General features: G+C 50.2%; 1 protein-coding gene across 1 annotated transcript in view; it reads right to left on the bottom strand.

Annotated features, from left to right (window-relative positions):
* Nucleotides 1-590: 590 nt before the first annotated feature.
* Nucleotides 591-16,626, bottom strand: part of WDFY4 (WDFY family member 4) — a 279,600-nt gene continuing 263,564 nt past the window's right edge. Inside the window, exons 57-63 of the mRNA XM_003801656.3 lie at nt 14,683-14,894; nt 13,662-13,820; nt 9,448-9,627; nt 7,802-7,984; nt 5,777-5,861; nt 2,129-2,240; nt 591-1,041 (exon numbers count right to left, since the gene is read on the bottom strand). Coding sequence (XP_003801704.1) covers nt 975-1,041; nt 2,129-2,240; nt 5,777-5,861; nt 7,802-7,984; nt 9,448-9,627; nt 13,662-13,820; nt 14,683-14,894 — 998 coding nt within the window. The 3' untranslated portion in view covers nt 591-974. The remainder of the gene's footprint in view (nt 1,042-2,128; nt 2,241-5,776; nt 5,862-7,801; nt 7,985-9,447; nt 9,628-13,661; nt 13,821-14,682; nt 14,895-16,626) is intronic.

The following is a 16,626-nucleotide window of genomic DNA, read 5'->3' as shown; positions in this document are numbered from 1 at the left end:
AGGCACATGTAACTACCTTACCCACCAAGCATTTTCAGACAGAGAACAAAAGTTACACAGCGTTTGGATTTCCCTGGGATGAGCTACAGCTTAAAATCAGCGAGGGGACTGAGACCCTGGAAAGAGCTTGTTATGCCACAGCCCAGTGGCTGTGGGCTGTGGAGGTCAGGTAGTGATGTCTGGAAGTGAATCACCCCTGCTCTGCTCCCTACACCTGTGATGGGCAGCACTCATGTCATGTCCTGCAGCCCAGCCACAGCGACTAGGCCTCCTTAGCAGTGCCCACTCACTCTGCAGGACCCCTGCAGTATGTGCAAGAGGAGGGGGATGAGCCAGTGTCCGAGGAGGACGATAGGGAGGAATGTGGGACATGCTTCCCTGAGGCTTTCCTCCCTCTGTCAGGACCGAGATGCAAATACTTAGAAAGGCAGTATCGCAAGTGGAAAACAGTGGCAGTCTCAACCTCAAGAATCCTTTTGCTAAAATATACAAAACTTAACAGCAATAGATAGTAAACACTTAAATATCAGGAGGTCAGTACTTATTAATTTAATGGAAGGAGTTAGACGTCAACAAAATGGGAAGAATGCTTTTGCTTGTGGAAAATAGTTGCTTTAATAAAATAAAGACAATACAATAATTTCCATTGGTCTCCAGTAAGCTACCCCATTTTTTTTTTCAGTGCGATAGCCCTAGACAAGGCAAGTCCTGTGTAATTTCACATGCAGGTTGGCGTCAGCAAGTCACAGCCTCCAGAGTGCTGTTTGCAGACCCCAGGTGTGAGTTCACATCCTGTTTATAGAAGTCCCCAGGCCATGAAGAGGGTTGGGTGTGGAGCTCTGAGTGCCAGAGGCCCCCTCCTTTACAGCTGCAGTGGGGAGGCCTTGGGGGTTGCCTTCTGGGACAGAGTCCAGGCCCTGCATTATCTCTGGCACCGGGGCTGCCATGCCAGAGACCCCACAGCCTCTCGCTCTCTACCCATCTGCAGACCAGCAGAATATCCTCCCCTTCTCGTCACCAACCAGGAGTTTGGTCTGGTTTCTTGGGAAGAGAAAGAAAAGACAAGGGTGTTGGAGGCTGGTCAGTGTCTCATGCAGGAAACTGCCCGCCCAGGGCTCAGTCCAGGCCCTTCTGCCCCTGTCTCCCCTAAAGCAGGGGAGGGAGAGCCAGAAATGGAGAATGCTTTGAATGGATAAGTGGGGGTGGAGGAGGGGGCACGGGTCCTGAGATGTAAGAGTTGTGACTCCCAAAATGCTGAGGGGAACCTCCAAGATGCCTAGGCCCTGGGAGCTGGGTAAAGCCCTGCTTCTCTCCACCATCTCCAGGTAAGCCTCCTGGTCCTTGAGAGAGATAGCCAGGGCCCTGGCAGAACAAATGGAAAGTTCTCCAACAAAGAATAAAGCTCTGTACTCTCCTTCCCCACCCCTACGCCCACCCTGCCCATCATGTCTCAGCCTGGTGTCCAGAACACTGCCCAGTTCCAACCCCCAGGGATACTGGAACAGCCTGGACAGGCCAGTGAGGGAGGAGGGCTGGCCTGCCCTGGGAGGTCTGCAGGCTCCTGAGACTACCTCTTGGTGTGCAGAGCGAGGCTGGTGATAGGAACCACCTCCACTGGCTCTCCGTGACAGTTCTAACAACAGGTACTGAGTGTGGGACCTGACACTTGGCGGTACTGAATGGGCTTAAGGCCCTCAACAGGCATTTTCTGTTAATGTAAGATGCTCATCATACCAAACGTTACAATCGCAGTGGAACTTGGGGGAAAGGGCTCTCTTTAAGATAAAATTACAAAACAATATACTTCTACCTTTTGGATTACTGTATGAATTCATGGCTATTCAAGAGAGAGATAGCAAGAGCATGTGTGAATTAAAAACAAAAAATCCAACAACAACAACAAAAAAACAAAATAAGAAAAGAAACCCAAAACATTTCCTAGGGCCCTGCAGGACCACTTTGCCTGCATCACGTGCACAGTTGGCTCCTGGTTCCTTTAATAAGGCCTCATCCATGGGGTGGGAGGATGAGGTCTGGTGGGATCATCTGAGCTGAAAGCCCCTGAGACTTTCCTGAGGTAGCCACAGCGCCCTCTGCTGGAGGCCTAGAGGAAGCAGGAGGTGCTTACCTGGACACCGCCAGAGCTGTCACTGCAGGTCTGGTCTTGCTGGGCTTCCCTGTCAAAGCAACGCTGACATCCAGCTCTCGACTCAGGGCGAGGTTCTTCTCCCACTTGTGACCTGTGGAGAGCATTGGAGAGAGTAGTTAGAACACTCCAGTGGCTTCACACACCTGTGCATCCACATACGGGGCCACAAACACATACGCACGTATTTATATTTGTGGTCAGCAACTTGTTAAATTGAGGGGGAAAATATATTTAATCTTGGCCTGTGCTGTTGCAAAAAGAGCCGTCCCAATTTAATTTGCAGACTGTGATAGTTACATGTGCTGACGTGCCGCGGTATCCATTGTGTACCAAATTGGATTTGTGTATTATTGCTTTCTAAATTGCATGCCTAGTTCAGCAAAATTGTTCATCAGTGTTTACTGGCTTTATGCTTAATAAGATGCCCCACAATACCTTGCTGCCAGGATGTAATGCAGCCTGTAATTGCCTAGTAAAAATAAATTACATAAAGTCGGCATTATCAACTTATCTAAATCCTCTCACGCCACAACCAATAATTAAATGCTGAGAACGTTTTTTCAAAAAATATAACTCAATGATTGTTACTTCACTCATTTTAATGGCTGCATTTGGGAACAGACAGTAATTCCTTCGATGTGAAGGGTGAGATGGAGAGATGCCAGCTGGGTACATCCCTGCGAGGCTACTTCCTTGGACTCCTGGCAGGAATAATGCTGCAGTCCCGGCTGTCCTGGGGTGGCTGCCTATGTGTGCAGACAAGCCCATGCGCTGGGCAATGTATACGGGGTACAAGTGGAGAAAATGGCCTTGAAGTGCACCAGGCACTTGTGAAACTGTGCACAATTCCAAGCAACAAGCTTCTCCCATGTACTTTGTATGTACCAGATTGAGTCCAAATCTTTGGGGTGATCCCTCAAAAAAATTGTACTCAACTGGCTTGGTCCTTGCTGCAAATAGCAAATAAATGAATTCCAGGCAGAAATTAGATTACATCTGCCCACAAGTACAGTATCCTTAATATCTTCAAAGATCTCTTTTCCTGCCCCTTAAGACCTCTGAGGGAGGCAGTAATATACACGGCAAGAGGACACATGGGCAAACTTCCATGTGTCATGCCCAATACCTGTCCCTTTCCAGCAAAATAGTTTTGAGCAATATTATAAGAACAACATGCTTCCTTATTAAGACCTCTAGTGGGTTAGGTTTGTAACCTGCACACGACTTTGTAAACTCTATAGCCCAACCTGGTTGTTTCTGTATATGTCTGTGCCATCCTGTCATTTTGTCCTAATCCTTGAATTCCAACCACAATCTTGGCAGTCAATTCAGCACATCAGCGGTGACTTCAGGTCAGGACACACGGGAGAGGAAGAAAGTGAACCTGGGGCTCCCCGCCAGCCTGAGACCCTCTTATAAGATCCCTAATGTAATGAGCTGCTAGGTTCAGAGAGAAGAAACTCTATAAAGACTGTGAAAATGACAATGATGTCCTGTGTTGAGTTGTTTCTTGTCCCTGGCTATTATGTTTCTGTCAATTGCTCTCGACAAGTTAGGACATACGGACAAGATCTCCATTTGACCGAGTGGGAAACTGGGACCGAGTTGGGTCTAGAACTTTGTTCCCTGCTTTTCATCCCGCTTATTCTCTAGACCCTGCTGGAACTGAGCACAACCTCCTCACAATTGTGGGTGCAAAACAGAAACCTGTGAGTCTACTGGCACTTCCGGGACCAATGGAATAGTGACTTTTATTCATCTATCCACCCATCCCTCCATCCAGTACTCCTTCTGAGACCTCCATTTATCAATTATTGGCTGAGATAATCACTCTACCTTATTGGGCCTCAATAGCTTCAGAAGTGGGCAGTTGAGCCCAAGGCTAAAATGGCCTGCAGTCTCATGCAGGTGTTCTTCAGAATGGCCTGCTAAGCAAGCCAGGGAATAGGAGCCCTGTGCCAGTTCTTTTCCAAATGGGAGGAGATGCAGGGAGGTCCCTGGTTTTCCAGTAACTGCTGAGTTTCTTAGAAAGTACACTACACTTGTTTCCTTTCACTTTGAGATGAGTTGATTCCTTGTGGTCTCTAAGCACCCTGCAGATGCTGGGACCAGCGACCTGAATGTGATTCTGGATTTCTGCGATGTTATTGCTCTGCGTCAGCCAAGGACACAGTAGTTAGGGGCTGAGCAAAGGTCTGTGTGTGCATGCACGACAAAAGAATCCATGAATGGATGACTAAATGAATTGAAGAGGTGTGGGCTACATTTTAGGAAAGGAACTAATTAAACAGGGCGACTCTTTCCAAAAGTCAGCTCTCAGAAATCTGGGAAATTCTCTCCTGTGGATGATCAGAGGTTCCAGAAGGCACAGCAAACAGGGAGCTAGCAGGAGGACTAAGGATGACGGGAGAATTCTCACTTCATGGGCCCATGTTTTCTTTGACATGGACCCAAGAATGATGCCCCAGTTCTGGGCCAGAGTCTTTGATGTAGACGGGGCTAAGGGAGAAGATTGGCTGTGCTGGAGGAGGCCATGACGGGGGCATGGGACAGCTGTGGTGGACAAGACAAACCAACAGCCTTGATGGGGAGGTATGTGCCTGCATTCAGTGTAAGAAGGTTGGTGATGGTGATTAGGTATCAGTGGCTGTGGCTGCAGTGGCAGCAAATGTGAGAATGATAGTCTGTTTGCTGGGTGACTTTGAGAGAGGCCTGAACCTCTCTGAGCACCATCACTCTCACATGGGTGTGTTAGTATCACCTACTGCGCAGGGCTGCCAGGAGAGATAAGAGAATGCGTGGTGACGTCTGTAGTGGTGTTCATGTTGGCTCTGTGCCATTGCTGCTCTCGAATAGTGGCTGAAAAGGTGGCCATGGCTGTGATGAAAGAGAGTGGACACTTCAGTCTCATCTGTCACAGCCACAACCCAAACAGAGCTTTGCTCCAGAATATGATTCTCTTACTGTGGTGCACACCAAGACTCATCCGGGGACTTGGTAACATGTACATTCTAACAAGAGACCTGAAAAAATCCAGATCTCTTCCAGTCGGCTGGGTTGAGTACCAGGACCCAGGAGCCACATTTCCAATAAGCCCCCTGGGCAATGCTAATGCAGGGGATCCCCAGACCCACTCGGGAAACTTACTATGGGGAGTCGGGGGCATTGTGTCAGAGTCCATGGGGCGGACCAGGCATGATGCAGCCACATCCTTGCTCCGGGGGAAGTGACCCCTTGCTTACTCTTCCCAGGCCCTGAACTGGGAAGTTTGGTACCAAGAGGCATCCAGGCAAACAGAGAGCATGAAACCAAGTTCGGCAAGGCACGTTTCCCCCTCCTGATGCTCCAAAGCCCCTGATAACCTCTGTGCTACTGTCCACATGTCCAGGAGCATCCTAGGGCTTGCTGGGCCCTGCAGGGACAAGGCCAGGACTTGAGAAGCCATCTGCATGCTATCTCACAGCCTACCAACAGCTTGCACTAGACAGACTGTTTTCTTGTTTCCCCCGAACCTGGCAGCAAACCCCAGAGCCTTGACAGCTGACCCTGGTAGAGCTGCAGCCCCTGGATGGAGACAGGGGGATGGGGAAGGGCAGGGCAAGGGCCACATCCCTGCAGGGCAGGTACCTCTTGGGCTTGAAGGCTGAGCTGAGGGCTCCTCTGCTGCTGGGCACCCAGGAACAGACATCTTCACATCCTCAGTCTTCCAGATCTGCCCAGAAAAGAGAAACTATCACTGGCAGGCTTAGGGTGACCTGAGGGAAGGGATGGGGCCTGGGCCACCTTCCCTTCTGGGGTTAACTTAGTGTCAGGAGAAAGGTTATTTAGGCTTCAGCTTCTCAGAGGTTTGGCCCTTCACAATTGTTCACTCTTGCTCTATGTGCCTGAGCACAACTCTCCCCAACTCCTTACCCGCAGGGACAGGACTCTGCAGCCAGTTTATCATTATTTTACAGAGCTAATGCAACCACCCTGCAAGGCCCCCTCAACTCCTAGCAGCTGGGCTGCCCCACCTTGTGTCTGGCTCTGGGTCCTAAGTCCTTCTGGTGTCACCAAAGGGTGAGAGAGCCAGGCTCCAAATGCCTCTATGAGCTCCACCCAGACCTCCCACAGTGCTAGGCGGTCCAGCAGCTCAATTGGCTGCTGAATGAATGAGTGCTGAGTACTCTAGAGACCCCCCTCACATGCTTTGGGTAGACCCAGGGAAGAGATGCACTTGCATCAATCACCCCAGGCTTCTTAGTCCAGGCAGCTGAAAAGGCAGCCTCATGTTCCCTGGCAGCCCAGGTTCCTATGCTCTCTGCAGAGACCCTGTGTCCCCAAAGGCCACAGATAAGCTCTGTGAGAGGGCTTGTGGGGCCTCCCCAGCCTCAGCTCTCCTGTCCCTGATGCTGGTGCCCTGGCCTGTGGGGCTTCTCCACACTCCCTGACTTTTCCTTATGCTCAGGGCCCAGCTGAAATGCACCTCCCCTGAGCCTCCCTGTTGAAAGAAAACCACCATTCTGCCCTTCAGTCCCACCATATTACTCCATTTGGCTTCCTGAAGCATCATCTCCAAGGTTACTGTGAGACTTAGAGGAAGGCCTGGAGGGCAAGGCTAGGTTATAGCTATGTTGGCACAGACATTTGTAGAATTCAACAGACATGTTCTAGAATATCTTGTGATAGTCGATTAATATTTCTTTTCATGGCTTGTGAAATTAGATTGCCACCTTTTTGAATAAGCCTCTTAATTATGACTTAGCTTCATTCATTTCATTCCTTCATCGTTTTTTTGTTTTGTTTTGTTTTCCTGTCAGTCTCAGACAAATTGCCTGGGCCTTGTTCTCCTAACTTTACCTCTCTACCTCAGTGTTTCCTTCTCTTCTTGTCTTCCTGAAGCTCTTTTCTCTCCATGACTCTTCTCAGAGAGTCCCTGGCTTCCTTTGATTATCTCAATTGTGCCATGTACCACACATGAACCCCTTTTTGTTTGCCCCCTCTTCTAGAAGGTGAGCATCTTGATAAAAAGGGGTTGCTTCTCATTTATCATGGTATCTGCAGTGACTTGTATGAGTGCTTGGAGCCAGAATTCAATGAATGTTGGATAGGTGGATAGATAGTTGAAGGGATAAATGGGTGAGTGGGTGATGGATGGAAGAATGGACGCATGCATGCATGGGTGGATGGCTTGATGGATGGATAGATGGGTGGGTGAGTGAACAGATGGGTGGGTAGATGCATGGATAGATGGATGGATGGATGGATGGATGGATGGATGGTTGGAGAGATGGATGGATGAATGAGTGGAAGAATAGATGAATACAGAGACAAATAATTGGGTAGATGGGTAGATGGATTACTTGATGGATGCATGGGTGGGCAAGTTTGGGTTGAATGGATGATATCTCTTTTTAGCATTGGGATATGATCTTTTGCATTTGACCATTCAGCATTTACATCTTGTAACAGTGTTTATTATGTGTGTTAATATCATGTATATAATTTTATTTATATACTTTTTACCTGGAAATAAACTTTCTTTTTCTTTCTGTGGGTACCTGGTCTGGAATGGTCTCAAATGCAACCTGCAGATGTTGACCCCTTAAGGAAGTGAGTGGAACAAGGCACATGTTTCTTGTGCCATGTTCTCATTCTGCCCAAGACACCTACCCGGACCATGCCATCTTGACTCCCAGTAATGACAACATGGCTGGTGTCCCAGGCCGGGACCTCCATCACGCAACAGCAGGTTATGGCTCCTTCTGGGCCCCAGGCTGTAGTGATACTGGCCAGGGGCTGGCCATTGACATTCCAAAGGGACAAGTGGGCTCCCGCGCAGGAGACAATGGTGCCCTGTTGCAGAGAAAGACTTGGCATTACTCCCTGCTCCTCTGCCACAGGCTTGGTCACCCAGTTTGCACCCCAAGCACCTCCAACCTGAAGGTCTTCTGAAGACCAAGCAAGCGACCCCAAAACCCCCAATGCACCACTTCTCTGCAGCTGGCTCAGAGTCCTGCTGTGTTTCCACACAATTGTACAAAACATGAGCTCACACTGTGTGCTCCGTGCAGACTTCACTCCTTGCCATACACTGGCTGCCCTGAAAGACCCAGCCTGAAGACCACCTGGCTCTGGATACAGGGCTGATGCCTGGTTTGGCAGCCCTTCCCTCATGAGGAAGTTTTGGATGTCACCCAGTAGAGGGAAGGGTACAGAAGTTCAAATGATGGCACATGGCTCATTAACTATGCAATGTTCCTCAAGAGGGAATTTCTGAAGAGAAGCTCCCATTGCCTCTCCTGAATTGTTCACATCCAGAGCCTTTGATCCTCAGGTCCTGCCTGTTCTGTAGTGACTACTGTCAGCCTTGTCTTAACCACAGAAAGGATGTAGAGACTCAGTGACTCTCCACAGTTCCCTGGGCAGGGCTCCTTTGTGGAACTTCCCGATGGTTAAGGATGGTATGACCAAGGCCAGCAACCACGTCCACTGCATCTCTCCCCAGCACTCAGCATTACTCCCAGCAAGCATACACGGGAATCAACAACATGTCCTGGTACCCATCCTCTCTGGGTCTGAGGACAAAACTGCTTACGGCATTATGTTCTCACAGATCGGGGCCTGGTGCTTTCTCCAATACATCAGCCATCCATCTTCTAACCCACCATCTCCCAATCCATTGTCCTTTCCACCATCCACATATTCATCCCTCTTTGCTTATCCCTCCACCCATATGTCCATGCTTTTATTCATCCATCCATCCATTCATCTTCTGTCTGCCCATCTAAACTCCATTCTGGATTTGAGCCTACCTGGAGTACCACTTGCAGCAAAAATTGGCACCAGGAGGCCCTTCCATCCTCTTCTTCCCATAAGCTCTCTCTCTACCCACGTGTTTCATGCCCTGAGCTCCAGGTAACCCCATATCCCATGATGGGGCTTTCACCTTGGGAAAAACTCTAAGTCTCTTGCACATCTTTATTAGCCAGCATGGCGGGACAGCAGAGCCACCAGCTAAGTCAGCACTAATTTGGGGTTAAGGATCTATATTAGCCAGGCCCAGCAGACCTCTCACCAAAGGCACAACTTCCTGCCCAACTCCCAGGTGCCCAGGACAGACACCTGCCAAAAGGGAGGAAAAAGGTAAAAGGAGGGAGAAAGGTAAAGAAACAAAAGTTAAAGCCAGATCCCAGTGCTGCACATGCTGATCTAGCGACTGTCCCACACATGGGTGGTCTCCTCAGCATCTCTCTGTCCCTGGGTTTTCTATCAGGTGTTGTCCACTGTACTGCCACACAGGCTCGCAGGAGCCTCACCGAGATGTCACTGATGGCAATGGCTGAGATGCCCTCCCTGTGGGCAGGCAAGCGGGTCACATAGGTGAGGTAGTCCAGGTCCCACAGGATGCAGGTGGTATCTTGGGAGCCGCTCACCAGGAGGCTGTAGGTGACTGATGCTGCCAGGCACGTGACAGCCTGTGTGTGTCCATACAAGGCCTGGGGGCAAAAGACACATCTGTAAATTATGGGAGGGACCCTCACACTGGCTGCTTAGGAGATGATGCCCCACCTTCCCTTTTCCTGAGGGGCCTCAGATTAGGATAAAGAGATTCAGAGTGAATGAATGGTTCCCAAGTCTGTGGTCTAGGGGGCTAGGGCTGTGCACGTGTGTGTGTGTCCACAGCTGGCCTCTCATCTTCATCCCTTTCCAAGGGTTGAGGTTCCACTGGAGAGAATCAGCAGTCCTTTTACCATAACCCCACGTTAACATGCAAAGACACCGTCAGCAAATTATGGTGTCTGGGCCAGCAGCCTTGTCAGTATCAGAGATGTTGTTAGAAACGCAACTTCTTGGGTCCTACCTCAGATCTACCAAATCGGAAACTTTAGGGGTAAGGCCCCCAAATCTGGGCCTTCATTAAGCCCTCTAGGGCATTTTCGTGCGTCCTCGGGTAGGACAGTCATCACAGAGAGGGAAACTCAGAAGCACACTTGCCCCTGGACTAAACTGGGAAGAAGAAGGAAAGGCAAGGTCATGGTTAAAACGATGAGCCTTGTCAAGTCCATAGTCCAATCGGCTGGGCTAATATCTAACAGGTGACTTAGGGCCTTGGTCTTGGGCCTCAGGTTTGGTCTATGCAGGGCCTAGTCTGACTAAGGAATGGTTGTGTGCCCAGATCTGGCCAGAGTCCCAGACAGGCTCTCAAGGAGTTTAGGAAGCCCACTGGGCACACTGGTATTCCCAGGCCCACTGCTGCTGGCAGCCTTGTGGATTCTGTCACAAACACCCATAGGCTGCCAGGAAGCCTGGTCTGAGGCTCTCTGTGCTATCCATTGGAGTCAGCCAGTGAAGTGCGGAGGTGGCATCTGAAAGTGTGGTTTGCTTGGTTTACTGAGTGCAAACCACCCTCAGGACAGAGGTAACTGCTCACTCATTTGGATCAATGAGGCCGACTGGCATTTTTCAAAGCTGTCAGTTTGCCTGGTCACAGCAATTAAAAGTTCTACCACAGGCTCTCATTTGTCCTCAATGGGTCCTAATGTGACACCGACCAGATGGTGCTGGCAAGTTTCCGGGTATGATCCATGGAAGATTTGGGCCATCCTATGCAAATGAGCCTGTCTGAGAAGAGGAAAGTGGAGGTTTTGACAGAAATGTTCTGCTTCTCTTCCCAAAATGAACTAAATCTAATAAGTAAGTTCTTTTGGTTTTTTCTTTGGCTAGAGTCTCGCTCTGTCCCCCTGGGTAGAGTGCCCTGGCATCATAGCTCACAGCAACCTCAGACTCTTGGGCTTGAGCAGTCCTCTTGCCTCAGCCTCCTGAGTAGCTGGGACTATAGGCACTACAATGCCTGGCTAGTTTTTGTATTTTTCAGTAGAAACGGGGTCTCGTTCTTGTTCTGGCTGGTCTCAAACTTCTCAGGCTCTCAGAGTGTTAGGATTATAGGCATGAGCCACTGTGCCTGACTCATGTTCTAACTGCAGAGTACATGGTGAACTCCAAAAAGTGCAGGGAAAGGGACCCACGCTAAGGGCTAAGGACTCAGAGAGAGGAGCTCTGTGCCTGAGTACCAATATGTGTTGCTCATAAATGGAGACAAGTTTCTCTTTATAGGGATAGCCTCTGTGTGTGGCACTGCCCATTGAGGTCAGGCTTGGGGCCTTCTAAACAGCTGGGAACCTCTGGCACTCAGCACCTACAAAAAGCAGGACAAGTCAACAAGGAGAGAGCAGGTTTAAATGTGTTCTCAGGGGCTCTTTTGTTTTCTCAGGATAACGCTTCTCTACGAGACCAATTCAGATAACCTCATTGCATCATCTTCTACCTAACTTAGCAAGAAATACATAAAATAAAATAAAGCCCCCCTGAAAATAATTCCCCATAGCTGGTCACCTTGCAGTGAGATGGGTACTCTTAATTAACTGTTGGTGGCTCTGCAAAGCTATAGAACCATTTTGGAAAGCATTATGTCATGCTCAGTAACTCCACTCCTCAAAATGCATTGATCCTTAAGGAGATCAATTAGAAGCAAACAGAGATCTACATAGGAAGTTTTCTGAAGCATTACTTAAAATAGGAAAACCTGAAGCAACTTAATTGTCTAGCTTCAGAAGGAACGGCTTATTAAACTGTAGTGCACTGATTTTAAAAACAATTGAAATTTAATTTTATGGAGATGGAATAATCTGGAACGCTCGCAATATAAATTATAGAGACTATAGAAAAATGGAACCAATTGATAGGCCATATGAAAATAGAATAACAATACTGACACAATGATTAGAAAGGTATAAATACACATATATCTGGGGATGGTAGTACGCAAAAATGAAAAGTTTTATGAGAATTACAGAGAATTGTCTTTGAAGGTATTTTGAAATTCTTCTTTAATATTATAATAGCTTTAAAAATAAAGCACCATTAAAACTGTTTATGAAGTTATTTAATGATGACTTCTCTGTCTACACATCAAGAACAGACCTTATTATTGAGCAGTTACTGATCTGGGGTATCCCCAAGGTTACATCAGTCAGTGCAGGTAAATGATGAAGGGTTTTATTTCACCTAGAAAATAAGAGTGTGTGGGACTCCCCATATCTTTTTCTCTTGATTTGGACCTAGAAGAGGATAATAAATGACATCTTTATGGTGTCAATTCTGGGGCTTTTTATGATGCATCTTCATTGCTAAATGAGAACTTAGAGCAGAGGCAATGGGAGAGGTGCTTCACTGGTGACCCAAAGCCAGCTCCAGGGTCAGGCTGGAACTGTCCACAGGCCCAGAATAAGCTGTAAATGGACACTGATGGTGCTGGAGAGAGGGAACACTCTCCTCTTTCATTTCCAGTCTTTCCACTTAGGTCAGGAATCAAACCAATGCACTGACAGCCGCAGTCAAGAAAGAGGAAAGAGGAAGCCACCAGGAGCACCATGAACATGGGGGAAGGCAGGGAGCACTCAGGCTGCCTTGGGGACCCCCTTAGAGAGTCCGTGAAGGTTGCCTGCATGTTGTCCACATGGCTGCCCCTGCAGACACACTAGCACCTGCATGCATGGCCCTATTCATTCCTTCACTGTCCACCTTGCACTCTCTGTGCCCCGGGGTTGCAATGGGGGACAAGGGCAGGCTCTGGGGAGACACATGCAGAGAAACCAGGATCAGTTCTAGTGAAACTGTTCAGCTTAGGAAGTCTAGTCACTGGTGAGTTTTGTATGGGGTTTCATTACTTGGAGGCTGTCTGGCTAACTAAAATACAGATGTGGAAATGAATTAGATTTTAGAGTCAGAAGTGTTCCCCAGTGATAGTCTGGTGTTTAGCGTGAGACAAAGCTAGATTCAGATGCAAACACAGATGTTCTTAGCCTCAGTTTCCTCATCTGGAAGTGGGAATAACAGCACCTCCTTTATAGGATTAAAATCCGCACACAGAAGAGGCCTGGGTGCTTCTGGAGGGTTGAGCCTGGGTGAGCACGCTATGGGCGGCATCCTGTTCTCGGCCGGCCAGGCCCGGCTCTCTGCCTCTAGCCTGCTGCTCCTCCTCCTGCCCAGCCTCTTCTCTTCTGCAATAGTCCTTCATTTGCTGGGTCTGTGACCTTGACTTAATGTCCTTGCATCTCAATTTTTTTTTCATCAAGAAAGTGGGGATAATAATGGTACCTATTTTACAGGACTGTTGAGAAGGTCAAATGAGGGAATCCACATAAAAGTGCTGGGCATAATGGTCAGCCCAAGGCAGATGCTCAAAAAATATATATATTTTTGGTATAACATAACTGATTCCACTGGAGCTACATCGTATGTGGAAGGAGCTACATGTGGCCTGGTGTGGCCTCCATGGAGGGACCTCCCCTGAGTGGTCATTAAGTCCATTTGTGGGAATAAAAACACACCCCAAAGGACACAGGGCAGTGGGCTGCCCTGTACAGCTCACGGTGTGGTTCCCTTCCCCTGTGGGGGAGAGGGAGGGAAGGAGGGAAATCTCTGGTGTGCACGGGGCTAGGGAGTCACCTCGCCTGCCCAGGTAACATACCTGCCTGAGGCGCAAGCTTCTTGGGCGGCCTTTGGTTGTGCTCAGCTCCCACACACACACCACGGTGCTGTCCCCAGAAGTGACAATCATCGTGGGGGACAGGCACACAGCACATAGACAATGGCCCCAAGCAGCCAGGTCCTCGAACGTCATCAGGACCTGTGGAGATGGCAGGGTATGAGGATGAGTGCAGGGTCGGCAGTGGCCAAGATCCCAGGACAGAGAGACAAGGGACATAGGCCAGTCTGGGGACCTTGGGACATGTCATGTGTTTGGGGGCCCGGCCCTTGTGATGAAATCCAGGCCATGCCAGGCCTGTGCCTAAGAAGAAGCCCCCTGCAGTGGGGAGGGAGAGACAAGTGAGGGACATTGGGCAGACCCGCCTGAGCACCAGGAGGCCTCAGCTCAGCCTGGGGCCATCAGGACAGCTGCTAGGAGGGCGCATAGGCTGACTTGTAAGGTTGCCTCGCAAAGCAGGTGAGGCAAGGCAACAGAGGGCTGAGACAGCCAGAGGGCCGGGGATTCACGGCTGTGGGAGGATAGGAGGGGTGCTGGGGCAGGCCTGGGGCTGGAGGGTGGCAGGGCCACGAGGAGACATCAGAGACCCTTTATGGCCTGTGAAGGCTGGGAGGATCAGCAGCAGGGTGGCCTGCTCCTGCTGGAGTCCTGGATGCTCAGCCTGTGTCTTCTAAGCTGCAACCATGACTGGGCCAGAAGGAACCATTTCCACTTCCCACCTGGACTCACGGGAAACTGGGTGAGCTTGCGGTGGCCAGTGAGATCCCCCTCTGCTCTGAAGGTAACAGTGCACTGCTAACTTGCAAGCTCAGCCCTTCGGAGAGAGGGTGAGAGGCCTAGTCCATGAGGGCCTTTGCTTGGGCACTGACCCCTCCCACTCCCAGGCTGGGGCTCACCAAGTGGGGGGGGGGGTCATGGGCAACTGTCTCTGCTCTGCGTTTGCTGACCTCTAGGACCACTTTTCCTCCAGCAGGACGAAGGCTGAAGCCCCACAGCCACTCACCTTGTCAGAGCCATAGTTCCCCAGGCAGCAGCTGAAGTCATCGAAGCCCCAGCTGAAGGTTTTGTTCCAGTGAGGAGGCAGCAGGATCTTGTTCTTCTCCACGGCCAGAAGCACCTTGCTCTTCTCCACGGCCAGGATGGTCTTCTCGTTAGGGACAATGTGGCCGATGGCCCCTTTCGGGGACTCTGAGCCTAGAGAAAAAAGATACATATCTGCCCCCCAGTTAGTATGGTGAACTTACACAGCAGACAACACCTGCCTCAGTTATACCTAAGAACAGGAGCCCCGGGCAGGCACAATGGGCTGGATACACCCTGGGCCTGGGCCCTGGCTGCGTGGCAAGGTCACTCTGGACCCTGCCCTGGTCCAGCGCCCAGCTCCTCAGCTGTTCCTCTGACTCGGGCTTATACACCAGGTGTGTAACCACATGGGGGGGAGGAGCTGAGGCTGCCTGTGGGGCTGACGGCACAAAGTCTTGGAGGCTGGGAGTACTCTTCCTGCACCTCCTCCTGGCATTACAGCTCCCGTCCTTCCCCAGCTCCACCCTGGAAAATCCGGCCCATCCATGCCCACCCAGCTGGAATAAGCTCAGAGCATGGGATTCAGAGCTTCCCAGCTGTATTCCAGCCCTGGGTATCCTGGGACAAGTCACCCCACTCCCTCACATTCCAGCACTCTCCTGTAGAGCAGAAATAACAGCCACCCCTCAGGTGTGCCCCCTTGGGGACCACACACAACACATGGTGGGGGGCTCGCCTTCCTCCTGGTGGGGGTCATACCCCTGCCCTGCACTTGGTGAAACAGGAGAACTGCCCTCCAGACTCCATGATGGGACTGTGGAATGTCCCCTCCCCTATAGGGAAGGGGCAGGGCAGCAACCACCCTGAGTGTGTGCAGCCAGGCCCAGCACATGCTCAGAGGGCTCTGAGGGTTGGCTTGGTGCCCGCCTATGGGACACATGCCACTTCACAGCACCGTCACAATAAGCTTGAGGACACGACCATTGCCTTCCCCACCTTACAGATGAAGAAACTGAGTCTCATGCATGTTCCCCCAGGACCAGCTGGCTGGTAAGGCCCCTGTGTGCCGCTCCGTGTTTGAGACTTGTGCTCTCTTGCTATTGTTGATGTGGTTTGCACCCTGTGCCCCTTCAGTGGTGGCAGGGGCTATGCCTGACTGTGTGGGGACTTAAATGTGGCAGAAGATCCTGTCCTGGGGGAAATGGAGGCCTGATCCCCAGAGCTGAGAGCAGCAGGAAGCATCTCTATCAGGGCAGGGGATGCCAAACCCTGCTCTTGGATTTCAAGGGTCAAAATGTACACACCAGTAAAACCCCAACAATTATGACGGTACATTCCTTGGGACCAGCATGATGTGCTATGTAGAGGGATTTCCCCGCAGCAACACATATCCTGGGAGGCACAGCCACGGCCATCATCAGGAGAGGGACTGAAGATCAGCAGTGTGATGGCGACATCACAGCTATCCTGAGCACTGGACATGCTCATCTGATGGAGGCTCGCACCAATCTTATTCTAACTACAAGAGGCTCATGGTGCTGCCATGACTTCTCTGAGGTCACATAGAAAGAAAGCATCAGGTTGGGACCCACACCTGGGCCGTCTGCCCAATGGCACATACTCCTGTCTCCTGGCTGTGTGCCCATCTCGATGCCTCAGGGAAAGAGAGACTAGGGTGTAGAGGTTGCAACTCTCCCTTTAGACAGTCAGGACATCACTAGTCTTTAGAGGATAGAGAGAAAGAGAGAGAGAGAGAGAGAGTGTGTGTGTGTGTGTGACAGAAACATGGTTCTTAAGAAGCGAGGGCATAACAGCGGTGATCCTGGACAGAGGCCTCCCTAGAATCCCATAATGATTGGTGACAAAGCCATTCAAAGTCAGCAGGCCCCAGTATTTTGTTCAGCTCTGCACCCCTGGACATCTA

This window comes from Otolemur garnettii, unplaced genomic scaffold, assembly GCF_000181295.1.
Source record: "Otolemur garnettii isolate 467f Iridium unplaced genomic scaffold, OtoGar3 scaffold00217, whole genome shotgun sequence".
NCBI lineage: Eukaryota > Metazoa > Chordata > Mammalia > Primates > Galagidae > Otolemur > Otolemur garnettii.
Note: the sequence above shows the minus strand (reverse complement) of the source record. Positions and strands in the feature narration are given on the sequence as shown.